The sequence below is a fragment of the Bos taurus genome, chromosome 14 (assembly GCF_002263795.3).
Source record: "Bos taurus isolate L1 Dominette 01449 registration number 42190680 breed Hereford chromosome 14, ARS-UCD2.0, whole genome shotgun sequence".
Taxonomy (NCBI): Eukaryota; Metazoa; Chordata; class Mammalia; order Artiodactyla; family Bovidae; genus Bos; species Bos taurus.
Genome location: NC_037341.1, coordinates 478386 through 495412, shown reverse-complemented (window position 1 = coordinate 495412; position 17027 = coordinate 478386). Strand labels below are relative to the sequence as shown.

At 63.2% G+C, this 17027-nt stretch overlaps 3 protein-coding genes across 9 annotated transcripts; all 3 read right to left on the bottom strand.

Annotated features, from left to right (window-relative positions):
- Positions 1-856: 856 nt before the first annotated feature.
- Positions 857-14252, bottom strand: CYHR1 (cysteine and histidine rich 1). Of its 7 annotated transcripts, NM_001408218.1 has the most exons (5): positions 13638-14252; positions 5795-6033; positions 5021-5232; positions 3617-3699; positions 857-3508 (listed from the first exon to the last, which is right to left on the bottom strand). In NM_001408218.1, exons 1-4 carry the CDS (start codon positions 14025-14027, stop codon positions 3632-3634), a joined length of 909 nt encoding a protein of 302 aa, NP_001395147.1. In that variant the 5' UTR covers positions 14028-14252; the 3' UTR covers positions 857-3508; positions 3617-3631. The 7 variants fall into 7 exon arrangements, with proteins under 7 accessions (NP_001395147.1, NP_001395149.1, NP_001395145.1 ...); NM_001408220.1 differs by lacking the exon at positions 3617-3699 and having other exon boundaries at positions 6707-14252; NM_001408216.1 differs by lacking the exon at positions 3617-3699.
- On the bottom strand, positions 857-16709 carry TMEM276-ZFTRAF1 (TMEM276-ZFTRAF1 readthrough). Its single transcript, NM_001322822.2, has 5 exons — positions 16003-16709; positions 15686-15838; positions 5795-6033; positions 5021-5232; positions 857-3508 (listed from the first exon to the last, which is right to left on the bottom strand). The coding sequence occupies exons 1-5, from the start codon at positions 16093-16095 to the stop codon at positions 3117-3119; spliced, it is 1089 nt and encodes a 362-aa protein (NP_001309751.1). The 5' UTR covers positions 16096-16709; the 3' UTR covers positions 857-3116.
- TMEM276 (transmembrane protein 276) lies at positions 15101-16713 on the bottom strand. The gene is made up of 2 exons (NM_001322824.1): positions 16003-16713; positions 15101-15838 (listed from the first exon to the last, which is right to left on the bottom strand). The coding sequence occupies exons 1-2, from the start codon at positions 16093-16095 to the stop codon at positions 15350-15352; spliced, it is 582 nt and encodes a 193-aa protein (NP_001309753.1). The 5' UTR covers positions 16096-16713; the 3' UTR covers positions 15101-15349.
- Between the last annotated feature and the right edge of the window lie 314 nt (positions 16714-17027).

Sequence of the window (17027 nt, the reverse complement as noted above, 5' to 3'; positions counted from 1 at the left end):
TTGATCCCTGGGTCAGGAAGATCCCCTGGAGAAGGGAATGCCTATCCATTCCAGTATTCTTGCCTGGAGAATTCCATAGACAAAGGAACCTGGCCAGCTGTAGTCCATGGGGTCACAAAGAATCAGAAATGGAGTCAGACCCAATGGGGTAAAACTCTCAGCCAGTGGATGGGCAGCAAGGCCTGTTGGGGAGGGAGCTGTATAGAGGGCTGCTGGTCCTCAGGTCCAGGGAAGGTTGCCCAGGGCCAGTGGGTGGCTGCAGGGGTGGGGTGAGGCTGAGCTTGGGGAGCTGCAGGAGGGCCTACTCTCAGCCTCCTTGAAGGGTGTAGGGCTCTCCACTGCCCCCCACCGTCCCCAACATGGATCCCAGGGACAGGAAACCAAGGTGGCTGCTTGGCAGGTGGGCTGTGAGGTTCCAGGGGCACAGTGAGATGCAGGGTGGGGATGGGGGAGTCAAGTCGTGGGAACAGACTGTCCCAGCTGAACAGGGTGTCTCCCAACACCTCTGTGCCTCCAGCCCTCCAGCACCAGCATCCATAGGGCAGCTCAGGTTCTGGGCCTGATCCCATTTCATAGAGGACCCAGCTTCTCTAGCCTTGGCCTTCTGCACCCGTCAGACAGGGATGCGCATCCAAGGCACTGCCAGCCAGAGCTGGGGGCCTGGGGTGAGGAGACTGCAAGTTGGGGCCAGCCTCAGCCCCTGGCTGAGAGACCCATCCGTGAGGCTGTCTTGTAAGGAAATACAAACAAAACTTGGCTTGGAACTTTTTAAAAACTATAGAGACAGAAAACATCCAAAGAGATTATAGACCACAAAAGCAACATAGTATGTTGTAAAAATACCTCTTGACTCCTCTTTTTAAAAAATTATTTTTTATTATTTTTGTAAATGTCTCACTTTGGGCTGAGAAATGTAGTGTTTAAAAGGAAGTGGGTGAGAGGGGGAAGTGGGGCTCGACCTGTGCCCCCAGGCCTGCCCCCGCATCTGCTGAGGTTGCGCCCCCACATCTGCTGAGTTTGCACCCCCACCTTCACCAGCTCAGGATGCTAAGATGGACTGGGATCCTGGAGACAGACCACTGGGGCCTCCTCCTTTCTAACAACATGACTCGGACACCCTCCAGTAAACCAGTGACTCCTGGTGAGATGCCACAAGCAGGTTCATGGCACCAGCCTCCATCGGTGGCCAAGAACACTACAGTGTCCCAGGGTGCCCATCTCCACAGGCTGTAAGGCTCAGCTGCTGAGGTGACTGTCACAGGGTGTGGCTGTGGGATAGATTAGTAGTCTCGGGCACCCCTACGCGGGGAGCCTTGCCTGGGCACCAGCCTCCCCCGCCCAGTGCTGGCTCGCAGGCCGCTGGAGCTCCTGGGCTGTGCCCCTCCGTGCACAGCTGACCTGGGGTGGCAAAGTGCCGCTCCTCCTGGCCCTCCCCACACACGCAGCATGGCTCTCCCGGCCTTGGTTTCGCCCCCGTCACACACCTTCACCTGCCCACCCAGGCGGCCTGGCCCTCTGCTACCTCAGCTTCACACAGGCACCCACACACACACAGACCAGGTGAGCCTGCCCTGTCCTGCCTCCCCCCCCCAACATGGTCACTTCGGAACCCACAGAAAGGGTGTTTGGCCCCAAAAGACCTGAGATGGTGTCACGGCACCATTCCACACACAGGAGATGCAGCCTGCGTGGACCTGAATGTCTTCACCTGTGCCCACCGGCAGGTGCAGGCAGCCCTGGAGGGCAGTGGGACCACAGCAGGGTGTGGCTGGGAGTCTTTCTTTGTGGAGGGGAGGCAACACTGAGTCGGCCTTGCAGGAGTCGTCTCCCGCCAGCACCATGCCCTGGGTGTGGAACAGGGGAGCCCTGGGCCTGGGAGAGCTGCCTTGGCCACTAGGAACTGGGCTCAAGCTGTACCCCACAGCTCCTTCACCCCTCTGCTCAGCTCCCACCAGAGGGCCAGGAGAAAGCAGCCCCCAGAGACAGGCCAGGGTGGCCCTGCCCACCAAGCCTGAAGTGGGGGCCAGGCCACCAGGCGCTGCTCCAGGCCCAGGTGGGCTGGCCTGCGGGGAGGGAACCAGCTCTTTGGTACTGAAGCTGTGAGTGCGGGGAGCCTGGTCTCAGCAGGGCCCGCACCCGCTTCAAGAGCAGGCCTCGGGGTCCCAGGCAGGGCTCCTTCCCCCGTGAGGCCCACAGGCCTGCACCTCGGGGGGCCACCTCCCTAGGGGAGGAACCACCTCCCTGGGGAGGAACCACCTTCCTTGGGGAGGAACCACCCTGCCCAGCGCTGACTTCCACTGGATGCAGGACCAGCGGATGGTCCCTGAGAGCAGTCTGGGGGCAGCTGGACCACTCAGACCCTCAGCCAGCCAGGCCTGCTCACTGCCAGCGCACCCCAAAACTCTCCTCATGACCTGAAGACACTGAGTCCTTGAGACTGAATAGAGAAGATAGAGTCTCTTTTGCTAAATTTGTGTAACTTAGACAAGAGCCCATAAAGGGTTTATTTTCCTGGGAAGAGACAGAAAATCACCCTGCATTCCGAAGAGCCTGCTGAGCCCTGTAGCTAAGCCTTGCCTCCCTGGAGCAGCTGGGGGTGGGTGTGCTGGGGAAACTGACTGCTCGCTCCCCGAGGCCTACAACAGAGGGGGCAGCAACTCCAAGTCTCTCCTGAGGGATGGGCTCTGACCTTGGCCAAACTGAAGACCCCATTCTGTTCAACTATAGCCACGCCTTCCTCTTGAACAAAACAGAAAGTAGGAAACAAGGGTGCCTTTTTAATTGCAATCAAATATGCTGTCTGTGGTCAGTGCCCCCGAGCCCGGCCCAGAAGCTGTGGGTGGCTCGGTGTGCAGCCCAGAGCAGGCATGTGGCCCACTGCACGCTGGGGCTGGGGCCAGGCAGCTGAGCCACGCCACACCCCTTGGGTCCCCAAGCAGTGTCTCCTCTTCGGGGCCCAGCCTCCGGCGCCCAGGACAGGGGAGGTGGGGCAGAGGGCGAGGGGGCTCCCACCTTCGCACACACATGCAGACATCCCAGGGTTCGCTTCCGTCCCTTCTCCGCTGAGATGGGCAAGGGCGCGGTGCAGCCGCGGCCGTGGGCGTGGGCGGGGCCGCCTACTTTTGAATCTGGAACAGGAAGAGCCGCAGGTTGATGTTCTTGGCAGCCAGCAGCTTGTTGCACTCCACGGAGTCGACGATGGGCAGCGGCACGTAGTCCGTCTCGTTGCTCTCGTTGGTGAACACAAAGTGGTAGATGACGGGGCTGATCTTCACGTCGTCGTACGGGCCCTTGAGCAGCAGGAAGGAGCACTCCAGGGGCGCAGTGACCTTGCTCTTGAGCAGGAGCTGGAAGGAGAGGGTGCGCTTGCACGAAAGGTTGGGGTTGCGCTCCGAGTCGTTCACGCGTGCCTTCAGGACCCACGTCTGGTTCAGCACCGTGAACCGAGGCGTCTCATAGTACAGACGTGTGATGAAGTCGTCTGTGCGGTACGGCCGGAACTGGACCTCTGTGGAGACAGACAGGCCGGGGCCGGCGGTCAGAGGGGGCAGGGCCAGGGTGGCGCCTTCCCGGCCGGCCGAGGAGAAGGGCTCGGCCAGGGAGGAAGGCAACTTACCCGGACGCAGCAGCTCTACTTGTCACAAGGCAAATCAAACCCATTAGGGCAAACGAAGGCGCACGCAAGCTTTGGGGGAACAACTACAAACAGAAGTGACACTCGTTAGCGGCAGGGAACCCAGAGGCTTTGAGGGGAGAGTGGCCGGTGTGGCCGGACCCCCACTGGCCCCTCCTCTTCCCCCCGGGGCCCCGCAGGGCGAGCGGCCCCACCCAGGGGAGCCGGGGTAAGCAGACACACAGACAGGATGCAGTTCTGTGAAAAAGTGCACTTTATTGGTTCTGATACAGAGCTGCCAGAAAAGCCGGTAGCTGGGCTGGCACGTGGCCCCCGAGCCCACACTGGGCCTCAAGGCGCAGCCCCATTGAGGGCCCAGTCCTGGCTCTGCCAGCTGGCCGAAGGGCCCCTCAGTCAGCGGTGACTGCCGCCACACAGTCCTCACAGTAGAGCCCGTGGCCCCTGGCCGGCAAGTCCCTCTGCAGAGGTGGCCAATCCTCCCTTCCCGGCCACTGCCGCAGTCACGACGCCTCGGTCCACAGGGACTCTCCAGGCTGGGTGGTCTGGGACACGGTGCCCACCACGGCAGCCGAGGCTACGACTAACCAGAGCCATGGCCTTCTGCTGCTGAGGCCAAGCCCTCGGCTCCCTGGGCCTCCGCGGGCCCGCACGAAGCCAGGCCCGGCCCAGGCAGCACAGTCTGACTGCTGCCTGACTGCCCTTGACGTGGAGCTGGCCGCCGGGCGTGAGCTCCAGCGAGCACAGGCTTCCTGCCATCCTCTGTCTAGAGCGAGCTCTGGCCTGACTCCTGCTCCCCAGAGTGTCCAAATGCAGTGGTGGTGACCAGGAGAGCCCAGGAGATCCAGCGGGCCTGGGCGCAGTCCAGCCTGCCCATCCCTGGGCATCCACTCCCGGCTCTGCGGTTTGAGTCGGGCCCCCTCAGCTCGCTCTGGAGCCCCAGCCCTGCCCATCTTCTCACTGGCCTCAGGAAGCCTGTGGCCACTGCAGTAACTGCCTTTTGGCAGGACCCGATGTGATGACTGCTCTTCTTGCCCCTGGCTCCGCAGGGCAGGCCCTCAGCTCCCAGAGCCCCCCAGACACACCCACCTTCCAGTGAGAATCCACCAGTCCTAAGGCCGTGCAGCCCCCTGCAGTGAGGACACCACTTTGCCGGGGTCACAGGACCAGGGTGGGGACGCCAGGGAGAGGGGCCTCTGCAGAGCCATGCAAGGGCCCCCAGGGTCCTATCTGGCCCCCCTGCTCAGCCTCCAGCCCTCTTCCCCGAGGCATCCTCCCATGCACCAGGAGCTCATCCAGAGCCTAGCCACCGGGTGCATCTGCCCTGGCTCCTGGCTGCCGGCCCCGCCCCAGCCTGTGTGGGGTGCAGCAGGCGGCAGGGCGCCTCACCTGTGTAGCCGATCTTTTCAAAGCTGAGCAGGCTGAAGATGCTGTTGTAGAGCTGCATCTCCTTGCGGTGGCTTTGGTCCATCTCATCCAGGATCTCCATCAGCTCGTTCCCTGTCTTGGTTGGGTGGGCACACGCGGCTTCGTGCACCGTCAGCTCGTGGAAAGGGCCGTGCCACGGGCAGCCGATGCGCTTGTACTTGCACTGCGTCACCCTGGGGAGGCGGTGAGCACTGCGGTCACACCCTGCCTATGCAAGGCGGCCGTGCCAGGGGTCCTCCCAAGGGGTGCGTCCACCCAGCCCTTCTCATTTGAACTGCTCCCTGAAGGACAAATACCCTATGTGTTGGCCCCGAGAAGGGGTCAGAGCTCGGGAGGGCCTAGGAAGGAGCAGGGCATGTGTGAATTGTGGGTGTGCACACCACCTACACCCACCGGGGTGGGCCCTCCACGAAAGTCCTAAGCCCTGCATGGCTCCGCTCCAGGGAGGCTCAGTGGCCTGGCTCCCTAGGGGATTGTGGAGCCAGTGCCCCCTTACACCACGATCCCAGAGCCCTTGGGCTGGCCACACTCTACTGGCCCAGGACCACCAAGGACAGGCTTCAAGGAAGAAGTCACCACACGGCCACAAGAACTCTGGAGGGCCAGGGTGACTCCAGAGGCTGCCAGGTGAGGATCTAAGCCCTGTCTGTGGGGCCTGCCTGCCCCAGCAGCTTCCCGCTGACCCCGCCCTGCCAGGGCCTGGAGGCAGGCGGGCCAGCTGGTCCAGACGCTCACCTGTCCTGGCACTCCTCTTTCTGGTGCCTCTCCAGGATGGAGCGGGGGAACTGGCACAGGCAGAAGCCACACTCAGAGGGCAGCTCGCTCACGGCCTTCTCCACGGCCAGGTTGCGGCAGCAGAGGCTCTTACTGATCTCACAACGACAGTTGGGGCACGTGGCCTGCTCCTCCTTCAGCCGGGCATCTGCTAGTAGGTGGATAAAACAGCCAGCGCACATCAAGTGACCGTTAGTACACTGCGGAGAAGGAAAGGGAGATGAAGCTCACGGACCTGCGGGACCAGGCAGAGGCGCACCCGCCCCATGGCCGGCCCCTCCCAGGGCTGCAGCTGCAGGGGCCACAGGCAGGCAGCGGTCTGAGAAGCACAGGTCTGGCCTCCGGAGCCCGCACGGCCCCGTGGGGAGGGCGGGTCTCGAGGTGGCCCTCGCCGCCAGCAGAGCCTGACTCGGGGACGCCTGGAGCACACGTGCTCTCGGCGAGCTTCCCACCCTTGGCAGGTGTGCCCTCACCCAGGCCCCGCCACACTGGCCTCCTGGGCCGGCACAGGTGGCAAGGCAGTTGCCACCCCCCCAAGGGGCTGGATCCCACCAGTGGCTTTCTTAATGGCTGGCAGCACAGCCCGGGCAGATGGGGAGACCCTTGGCACGGGCTGGGCACAGGGGCAGCGCGTGTCTGCAGGGGGTTGCTGGCTTTCAGCCTTGGAGCCGGCCCCTCCCTTTCTGAGCCTGTGGATCCAAGGCCCAAACACTGCGGTTGTCCACCTCCCCTCCAGCCTGGGGGCCTGGTGTGTGGACAGCAGGCTGCCGGCTCAGCTCCCTCATTGAGGGAGGGTGCTCCACACATCCCCAGAGCACCCACTTGATGCCACTGACACACTTGGGCTATGGGCTCGGGTCTGCAGGGACTCACGGGGTTGGGTTAGAAGAGGCCCACAAGGGAACCAGTGGTGCAGGAGCAGACGAGCCATGTCCTCTGGGGCACACTGGGTGGTCGCTGAGCCTGGGAGGGAGTGTGGTGCCCCCGCTCTGGGCACCCACCTCCCCCGCAAGACGCCCAGGGCAGAGGATGAGCAGGCGGACAGTGCGCCCACCAGCTCCCCTGGGGCCCAGGACCCTTCTGCAAGTGGGATGCAATGCAATTGAGACGATCGGGGCTACTGCCAGGCCAGGCCCGCAAAAGGTGGGTCCTCAGTGAATACCAGCCTCCACCCCACCGCTCCAGGGTCCGGGCACGGAGCTGAGGGCTGCAGGAGGCCGAGTGGGCTCTCAGCACCGACAGGCCACGCTTGGGGTCTAGTGGGTGAGGGGACTACGTGCTGAAGGCTGACTGGGGGCCAGAGACAAAGGCCTCAGACACAGAACTCAGGTCCACACAAGTGCCCTAGATCAGCTGCACTCAAATCTCAATTTCTAAGTCAGGTGAAAGATTAAAGTGTGTGAGATGAGGGGGGAGCCTGGCAGGGTCTGCTCTGGACATGCGGGCTAGCTGAGGGTGGAGGTGAGGCTGGTGCCAAGAACAGTCAGGGCAGAAAAGGAATCTGTTCTGTCCACCCCCCGAGTCGTGGAGAAGCCAGAGAGGTCTGAGTGCAGAGGACAGTGGAGGAGCAGGCACCACAGGCTGCTGCCGCCCGCCCAGGTCGGGTGTGTTCTCCAAGCCCCCGCGCAGGTGGGCCCGAGGGCCTGGCTGCACCAAGCCACATCCACAGAGAGAGTCGCTGTGACCTCCAGAGGCAGAAAGGCGAGCAGGACCTGCTAACCTGACCGCTGACTCACGGGAGGAAGTGCCAGGCAAGGCAGCACCACACCTGCCCAGCACCCCAGGGAGGGAGCCGGCCGGACGCTGGGACCCCAGGGCCTGGGACCCCACACTACTTTGTGCGGCCAACGTTAGTTCTAGATGCCCTCAGGCAGGGCCCGAGGGTCTGGGTGGAGAGCAACAGCTGCTGCTGGGCCCGGCCCAGCTGGCTTTTCTGGTCTCTGGTGGTCCAGCCAGGATGTGGGCCTGAGGGCAAGAGACTCGGGATGGGGTCCAGGGACCCCGTGAGGGATGCGAGGCTGCCCAGTGTGTGACTGCTCACTCCTGGCCCTGACCTGAAAGTCCACTGCTTGGGAGCAAATGGGGTGACCTGCAGGCCTCCCCTCAGAACCTGGGGGTTGCAGGAGCAACCCTGTTCCAGGCCAGCTTCTGTCCGGCCTCCCGGAGCCTCCAGACCTAACACAGGCACCAGCCGTCTCCTGGCCTCTGGGGAGACACGGTGACGGCCCCTCCAGCCCTAAGAGCTCAGTTCTCGGATCGAACACAGCGAAGGGCTGAGGGGCAAGCAAATATCCACAGCTAGTCCCTTATCGGCCACCCAAGGGACACTCTCTGGGGGGGCAACAGGTGACCTGCCTGCGGGTCTGTCTGCAATCACCACACTCGAGCCCTCCCCACATCCAGGACCCCCTGGACCCCCGACCAAGACCCAACTCTGCACACAGGCCTGGCCGAGGCAGCGGGCCTCTTGCCCAGCCAGAAGTTGGGCTTCAGAGGGCTCAGCCCAGTACTGGCTGTGCGCCAAGCCTCTGATGGACAGCACCAGCCAGGGCAGGCCAGAGTGCCCCACACAACTGCCAGGGCCAAGCCCCTGAGAGCATGGGCCCGCCACGGAGCAGCTCCTGCCGCACCCAGCCTGGGCTGCTTGCCCACCACCTGCCAGGAAGACCTGAGAGACAGGAAGGATTGGGCAGGGGGCTCCAGGCTGGCCAGACCCCACAGGCCACCGGCAGGACGACCACAGACTGGCCACCTCCCTTTCTGGGCCTCATTTTCTCAAGCACATAAGGCAAAGGGACTTCCCTGGAGACCCAGTGGTTAAGACTCTGTGCTTCCACTGCAGGGGGCACAGGTGTGATCCCTGGTCAGGGAACTAGATCCCACAAGTTTGCTCCACCCACCCCCCCCCCAAAAAAAACCTGCAATGAGAACACGCGGGTCTTACCATGTGCAGCAGAGGTACGGCAGCACCACACGAGGGCACAGAACTAACTGCCACCGCCAGCGGGCCTCTGCACACCCCTGCCCAGGAGCCTCAGGAAGGGCTCCAGGCACAAGCCTGCCTCAACAAAGGCCCTCCCTCCCACTGGGTTCTTCAGTCAAGTCCCTCTGCAACAGCCCTGAAGGGGGCATTTGCACCTGCCCCCGAGGTCATCACCTGGCCAGTGCACCTAGGCCGTGCAGGTCAGGCCTCTGCTTGAACCACTTTTCCCTGGGGCAGCTGGAAGCTGTGTCTGCACTCCTGAGGAAAAGCCCTGGGCTCTGGGCCTTGGGACAAACACAGATCTTACAAAGTGCCCTCAGTACTTGATCAAGTCCTTGATCAGTAGGTCTTACAGCCCGGAGTGCATGGTCCCCTCAAACCCTGGGGTGCCCCCTAAACGCCACTGCTTACCAGTAAAGGCAGGCTCAGAACCCAGACTCACGGGACCAGCCCGCCCTCCAAGCACAGTGGAGGCACTAACCATCTACGTGCCCCTCAGCCCAGCTGGAGCCGAACCCCCACCCTGTCACCTGGCCCAGTAGGGCCTCACGGCACCCCACACCCTTGCACCCTCTGTCCAACGTCTCCTTGACTTCTTTCGTCAAGAGACGCAGAAGGCCCCTTCTCAGGGCAAGCCAGGACTCCAACCTTCCCCCAGGTTTCGGGGCTGAAGCTCTGGGCCAGCAGCCCGACTCCCCACCCCAAGGCTCGGGGACCTGGGCGGGGACCAAGAGTCCTGCCTGGACCAAACGTTAACTAAAGTGACAGCCAGCTCAAGCAAGCACAACTTCTCGTGGCCACAGACTGGCTCTTCCCCTGGTGTGGATGGCTAAGCAGACAGGTTCTCAAAGCGGGAGCCGGCAGTTTCGGCATTAGGGAAGAGGACCCCCAGCCACGCGGGTGGGCAGCCCCGTGGGAGACCCCTGAACATCACCACGAACAGAGTCTGTGGCACCAGGCAGGTGGACAGGTGCTGAGGCGGGGCACTCACAGGATCCCCAAGGCAGGTGCCCACGCTGGCCAGGACCTGGGCAGAGATGGAGCCACCCCTGCCTCAGGCCTCTCACCCACACGACCGCCCACCAGGTGGCCAAGGCCCTGGGCTGACCTGAGGCCTGCTGGGGACAGAAGGCACAGCAGCACGGCCTCAACCCTCCCCCGGGGCAGATGGTGCCACTGGCCGGGCAGGTGGGGCGGGAAAGGCATCCCGCAGCAGGGAGAGGACGGCCTTGGCCCGGGGTGCTGCCTCAGCAGGGCCCGCGGGAGTGGGAGGGGAAAGGACTGAAGAGGGCCCCCAGGCAGAAGGGGCACCAGAGGAAAGGGCTGGAGGGGGCTCAGGCCTGAGGCAGTGGACCAGGCACCAGGCCAGCTGGCGCCACAGCCTGTGACAGAGGCCCCAGCTCCTCCACCCTCACGGGGGCACAGGCGCTCTCCTGGCTGAGAACCGAGTCGGGGTGGCAGAGCCTCTTGGGCCTGTACTTCAGAGGCTGGTCTGCGGCTCAGAGCCTTCGCTGACATCAGCGGGGTCAGGGACAAGTCTGCCTTGCGTGAAGGGCTGCGGGCGAGCCCGGACGGGGGTCAAGAATCAGATGAGGGGGCAGCACCCCAGGCCCACATGCTGAAGCTGTGTTTCCCCCGAAGATGGCAGAGGAGCCGGGTCACAGTGCCCTGGGGCCCCAGAACTGCATGCAGAACAGGTGCAGCACCACTGCCCGCCGCGCCCAGCGCAGAGCTCCTATCCTCTGTCCCGGCTGCACCCCTGACCGCCTACCCCTACCTGGCTGCCCGCTGCTGTGCCTATCCGAGAGCCTGGAAAGCAGCTGCACACCTTGTCAGGCCAGGCACCAGGGATGCATCTAACACCCACATAAGAACAGCAAAACCAGCACCTGCCGTACCAGCTGCAATCCTGACCTGACCCAACCTAACAAAGGCCATGGTGAGAACCAGTTGCATGAGCGCCCTGGTCTGACTCCACAGCAAGAGTCCCAACCCAGGTGGTGTGGCAGACTGGATGTGGGCAAGGGTTTCCAATCAGGGACAGGTGACCAAGCCCAGGCATGCCACCGTGTCTGCTCTCGGCACTACCCAGGCTTCCCCAGAGGCACGGAGGTAGGAGCTGGCAGCCAGAGAGCAAGCTCTCGAGTTGTGTGCCCAGCCACATCCAGAGGCCTATGCAGACACCCCAGCACCAGGCACTGCACGAGGGCTCAGCATGGTCACTGGCTCTTCTCCTCACCCCCAGAACTGGGCACCAACTGCAACAGCCCTCAGATGCATGGCACGGCTGGTGCCGGCCCCAAGCCATGTATCCTGGTGGGGTCAGGCTAAATGTTGCCTGTAGCAACAGAGAGCAAAATATACCACAACACCAGAGGCAAGTGCACCAGACAGCCCATCAGTGTAACTCACCAAGACGGCCAGCAGAAGTGGAGAGGCTGAACCCAGGCCAGGAAGACACAGCAAGCAGTGGGCCCCAACCAGGGACACGCAGAGAGCTCTGCGTCCACTCATTTCAAGGTAGTACATGCAGGACCCATGCCATCCTTGCCCAGATCCTCCCAGGAGAAAATGGCGCAGGGCTCCAGGTCCATTTCAACCTCTCCCCCATCAATGACCCCATCCAGGGTGGCTGTGAAGGTGACCTGGAATACTACTTGCAGCAAGGAGCGACCAAGAAGCCTTCCCTCGGGGCCCCACTCACCCCAGGCTCCAGTGTGGGAACGGCTGGGCATCCACATCAGGGGCCCCCATCCCACAGCAAGACTTCAGGGAGCCAAAGTGAGTTCTGACCTGTTGCGGGGCTCTGACCAACTCTTCCAGAGCCAATGGCTCTCCCACTGACCACATGCTCTAAAGCTTTCTCAAGCCTCTAGAGATGAGAGGAAATTCACTCCCTGCCAACGCCCGGTGTCACTGGGGAAGGATGGAGGTGGGGCAGACGGCCAGCGCCAGCACCATCCGTGGCTCTCCTTGCTCAGTAGGCCCATTCCTGGGGAAGCACTGAGCAGAGCCCACGAGGTCATGGGCAAGGCCACAGCCCACGTGGCCACAGTGCCTTCACCCTTCATCAGAGCTGCTCAGCCGCCTGCCTCCAGCCGGGCCAGGACAGACCTCAGCTCCCAGCACAGTGTGGGCCGGTTTGAACCAGCCAGGCTCAGAGGCCCGGTCACCAGAAGCTCTGGCCAGAGGCAGAAATGCAGCTGTCTCTGCTGAGTGGACCAAGAGCCGGCACTGCATGGTCTGTTCTGATGCCAGGTCCAGCTCCAGCCCACTCACATGAGGGAAGACGAGGCACCCCCAAATTCCCCTGGGACTTTGCACCACTGACTTGGTCTCCCACTGTCTCAATTAAGGCCCAGGGAAAAGTCCTTCTGGAAGAATCAAAAGGTCATGGGCAACCAAAAGGGGTAAGAGGAAGGACAGGTCCTCAGGCGCACCCCGAAGCCTGAGGGAGTTATGAGACGCACTACCGCCATTTGTACTGAGCCAGGAGGCCTGTGATACCCGTGAGCTAGGACCTCTGGCCAGGAGCTTCCCAAAACCCAGGAAAGTGAGTCGAAAACCAGTGTCCTCTCCCCCACCAATGCCTCCTCTTTCGTCTCTCCATCATCCAGGCACACTGGGGTCGTCCCCAGCAGCCTCCTGCCAGAGCAGGAAGGAGCCGGAGATCCAGAGGCTGGGAAATCCACACTAGCCCTGCACTGTCTAGCACAAAAATGACCTTCTCACCACAGCCCCCAGGTTGAGCACAAGCAGGGGGACAAGGCCTCATCAGTCATGTCCAGCTCCTGTAAATGCAAACAAAGGTGACAAGAGCTCCTCAAAGCAGTTGGGGGAGGGAAATCAAAGATGGGGGTTGGCGTGGACAGACAGACAGCAGAGAGAGCAGAACACTGCACAGTGACCCTGGGACCAGAGTGTGACCCTGTCGCTGGGTGGTGCATGAATATGATCCCCCAGGGTCCAGTACCCTCTCTGGTAGGCCTGAGCTGGTTAAGGATTCGGAGTCCAGCCACTAGGCTGCCTCTTCATGTATAAAGAAAGCCAACAGACCTCCTGGAGCGCCAGTAGCCTAGGAAGCCAGGCCTGGTGTGGGTGACGAGGGACGGGGCAGGAGCCCAGTCTGAGGCAAAGCAAGCCCAGAAGGTGCTGGGCTGGGCTGGGGAAGGGGCCCAGACTGTGAGGCTTGAGGTAGGCAGTTCATCCATACCAGGAGTGAGGGTACGGGTGGGGGAAGGCAAGACGTGAGCCCTTCCCTTCTCAAAGTTTTTCCAGAAATAAATAACAAGGGGAAGGGGATTTTTCCACTGCAAAGGGTAAAGGGATACAGGACGAGCATGAGGACAAGTTTGGGCGGCGGCGGCGGGGGGCGGGGGGTGTCTGCAAAGAAAGTGACAAGAACTCTTGAGGAAGAGCCAAGACCAGGGGCTCCTAGAGCCCAGGGAGCTCAGGGCTTCGGGGAGCAGGCCGGGAAGTGGAGAGGAGCCCACATCTGTCACCAGCTTTCTCTGGGGTCAGTTTGAAGGTGGGCTGGGGAGTGCTGAAGAGAAGAGAACAGGGGAAGCGGGAAAGAGAAGGGGCGTCTAAGTGGGACACAAGAGGTTCCCATCAGGGTATAAGAGCAGGAGAAAAAAAGGGGTTCCGAACAGGAAACAAAAAAGTTGCCAGAGAACGAGAAAGGAGCTTCCGAACAGGCGCCAGAGTCCCACTTCTGGGCCCCAGGGCTCCGGCCTGGCCTCCGAGGAGACGCGGTGCCGGGGGGGCCGGCCGCGGCGGGGCTGGAGCCGAGCCGGGTCGGGGTCGGGCCGGCGGCCCTACCTGGTACACGGAGGCCTTGGGCAGGTCCAGGCAGACCGTGCAGCACAGAACCGAGTAGAGCCGCTCCTCCAGCTTCCCGCTGCCCGCCGCCGCCGCCGCTGCTGCCGCCTCGGCTGCCTCGGCCGCCCGTAGCCGCTTCTTGGGCGGCGCGTCGGGGTCGCCCGCCGCCTCCTGCAGCTGCCGGGCGCCGGCCAGGCCCGCCTCGTCTGGGAGCCCGGGCCCCGCCGCCTCACCCAGCGCCGCCGCCGCCGCCGGCCCCGCGGCCGCCCCGGGCCCGGCCCCGACCCCGACTCCGGCCCCGGCCCCGGCCCCGACCCCGACCCCGGCCGGCACGGAGCCGGCTGGCCCAGCGGCCGGGCCGCCTCCGCCAGCCTCCTCGGCGCCGGACATCGCGGCCGGCCGGCCCGGCGGGCGGGTGCCGGCGCGCTCCCGCGGCTGGAGGTTAGGGGCGCCGCGCGCTCCCTCTGCCCTCTAGCCGCCGCCGAGACCCCGCAGCCCCGCTCCCTATGCCGCCGCCTCAGTGGGTCTGGCCCGCGCGTAGCCCCGCAGCCGCCGCGGCCACCGACCCCGGCGCGGTCGCCATCTTTGTTTTTGCTGCGCTCTCCCCCACCTTCCACCGCCGCCTACGCCCCCTCGTTCTCCCAGTCACGTGAGCTGCGTGAGGCCAATGGGAGGGCCTCTCGGGCGAGACTGCGAGTCGTCCAGAGCCAATAGGCGCGCGAGGACCCGCCCCTGCAGAAGGTGGGCGGGGTCCCGGGCGACCAGCTGAAGGGTGCTCACCCCGGCGGGGAAGTCCTGGCGTACAATACCTGGTGAGCAAGGTACTTCCTGCCACTCCAGGTCCGGACCACACGCCTTGGGTGCCCAGGCAAGGAGGGCAACCTTGGACTCCCAAGTCTACATGTCTGCGCCTTTGTCCCCAGACACCCAGGCTTGAGTGCGCGGGGCTCTAACCTAGCTCACCGGAGCGAGAAACTGCCGGCTACTTCTCCCTCTCCGCCCAATCCCGTCTCCTAACCCGGGCGTTCGGAGCTGCAGAGCGGTCTAATAAGGAAAGCGAGGGTCTTAGGAAATCAGGACTTGCCCTGCACAGGCCGAAGGGCAAACGGGTAGAGGTTGAGTCAGCCCTGGGAGGGGATGTACATTTCTGTGAACAGCTGTGGGCTTCGTTTGCCTTCATCCCAGCCGGCGGCCAGTGAAGGTCACTGCCTCAGAGGACCACCAGCCAGACCTTGCAAAGATATTCATAACTCCATCGTGTCCCAGGAGAGCAAGGGCTCCTGTATCTTCTCAGTCCAGGGGCCCTCCTGACAACAGGGCCGTCAGGCCAAGTTGAGAGAGACCCCCAGAGTTGGTCCTGCACATTGCCTTTTTTGCTCAGGAAAACCAGTTGCTGCCCTGGGAGCCTTAGGAAGTTCACTGCAGGACTCCTCAATCTGGCTAAAGAAGAGGCAGAGTCCATATTCCTGCTAAATCCCTCAGGTTTATTGGAGACCAAGCCTCTCTCTGGATCCACAACCATGGCCTGCCCAAAATCAAGTCTGAGAACGTGCCTGGGACCCGGTCCCCCTCATTTTGGTTTTGGGCAAGTCCTCACACTGAGCCAGAGAGGGAGATAGTCAATCTGCAGAAAGCTGGCTTTGGGAAGGAGAGTCTATCACTAGCGGGAAGGTGGTAGCTGGGCAGAAGCTTCGCCTTGTGGTCTCCAGCCATCACTCCCACTGTAGGCGCTGTGTGTGCAGGGCCCGGTGGTAGGCCCAGCTGCCCCCTGCCAGGGCCCAGCGACAGATGTCCTCCTTCGGCAGCAGCAGCATGAGTCTGTCCTCCTCCAGCCGGCTCAGAAGACCTGCAGCACCCAGCATCACACCCCCCCACATTCCATAAGAGTTGGTTGTGAAAACGGCCACAATGAGGATGGTCACTGCGACCACCAGCACCACTGCCTGACCAGCCACAGAGCGGCCCTCAGCACCAAGGTGGTCACCAGCCACTGCCAGCACCATGCCTCCTCCCAGAAGCAGGTTGGCAGAGGAGCAGTCCCCATTCACCCAGTGGAAATCGAATGCCAAAAGGGGCAGGCCAATGACAGTGGCCACCCAGGCTCCAGCAAGACAGTCTTCATCTGTGCCCAGCCCTGAAGCCAGCATGGTGGCGGTGGCCAGGGCCTGGAGCAAGAAACCAGCAGCGGCCCCTCGATTTGCCTGTCAACACAGGAAAGGAAATGTGGGGAAAAGGGGTCAGGACCTCCCTTTAAGCAGGGGAGGGTCTGGGAGTCTCAGGGAAGCCTGGCCCACACACTAACCTCCCACCACCCTCTAGGAATTTGGGAGTAGGCTACGCCCCTGCCCCGCCCCAATGTACTCACCTGGGCAGTGCTCAGGGCTGCGTGTAGAGACACTGCTCCCAGCGCCAGGTGGGACAGGGCGGAACTCCACTCGCCCCCTGGCCTGGGGGTCATGACACCTCAGGCGGTAGTGAGTTTAAGGGGACAGGAAAGGGATCCTCAACTTGAGAAGAATGTAGAAGCCGGCGACGGGGAGCCCTAAGGGTGTTTCTTCAGGAGTCCCAGGTTCCAGAGTCCCATTTCTAAATATTGTTATAGGCTCATCCGAAACTCGCGGGAGCCCTGACGCCACAACCTTGGGGAAGAATGGCCTAAATAGGCCGGGAAGGGAAAATGCGGTGAGGAGCCGGGGCTGGGTGGGCGTTATTTCTGGCGTCCTGGAACCCAAGTCAGGGTGCAGGGCCCTGCGCTCGGGGAGGCACCGTCCTCGGAACCCGGTCGGGAAAGAGCGACAGCCCAGCACTCAGGCCGCTGACCACGACGCAGCGGCGAGCTGGAGGCCCAAACCAGCCCACCGTACCGCCCTCGGGCTGCTGCTCCGCCTCTCGCACCCGGCCTGCGGCTTCCGAGCGCCGACCAACGAGAAGAGCGGCGGCTAGAGCGGCTGGGGGGGGGCGGGGCCAGGGAGCCTGGCCCCGGGGAGAGATGGGGCCAGATGGACGTGAGAGATGGGCGGGGCTGGGAGGAGGTGGGTCTCAGCTTGGGATGGGACGCGCAAGTCCATGGTTTGCGAGGAGGGAAGGGGCTCGAGGAAGGAGCGGTGAAGGGAGGGCCGGTGAGGTGGGGTTGAAGGAAGGGGCGGTGAGGGGAGGGGGCTGAGGAAGGGGCGGTGAGGGGAGGGGCTTTATGGGCGGGGCTGAGGAGGGGCGGGGGCGGGGCTGAGGAGGGGCGGGGGCGGGGCTGAGGGGCGGGGGGCGGGGCCTGGAAAGGGCCGAGGACAGGCCTTGAGGGGAGGGGCCGAGCAGGAGGTTCGCGGATAGGGAGGTTGGATGCTTGCGGGTAGCAGCCTCTGAGGGTTGGCGCCGCGCGCGGTCCTCCGCCGAGGA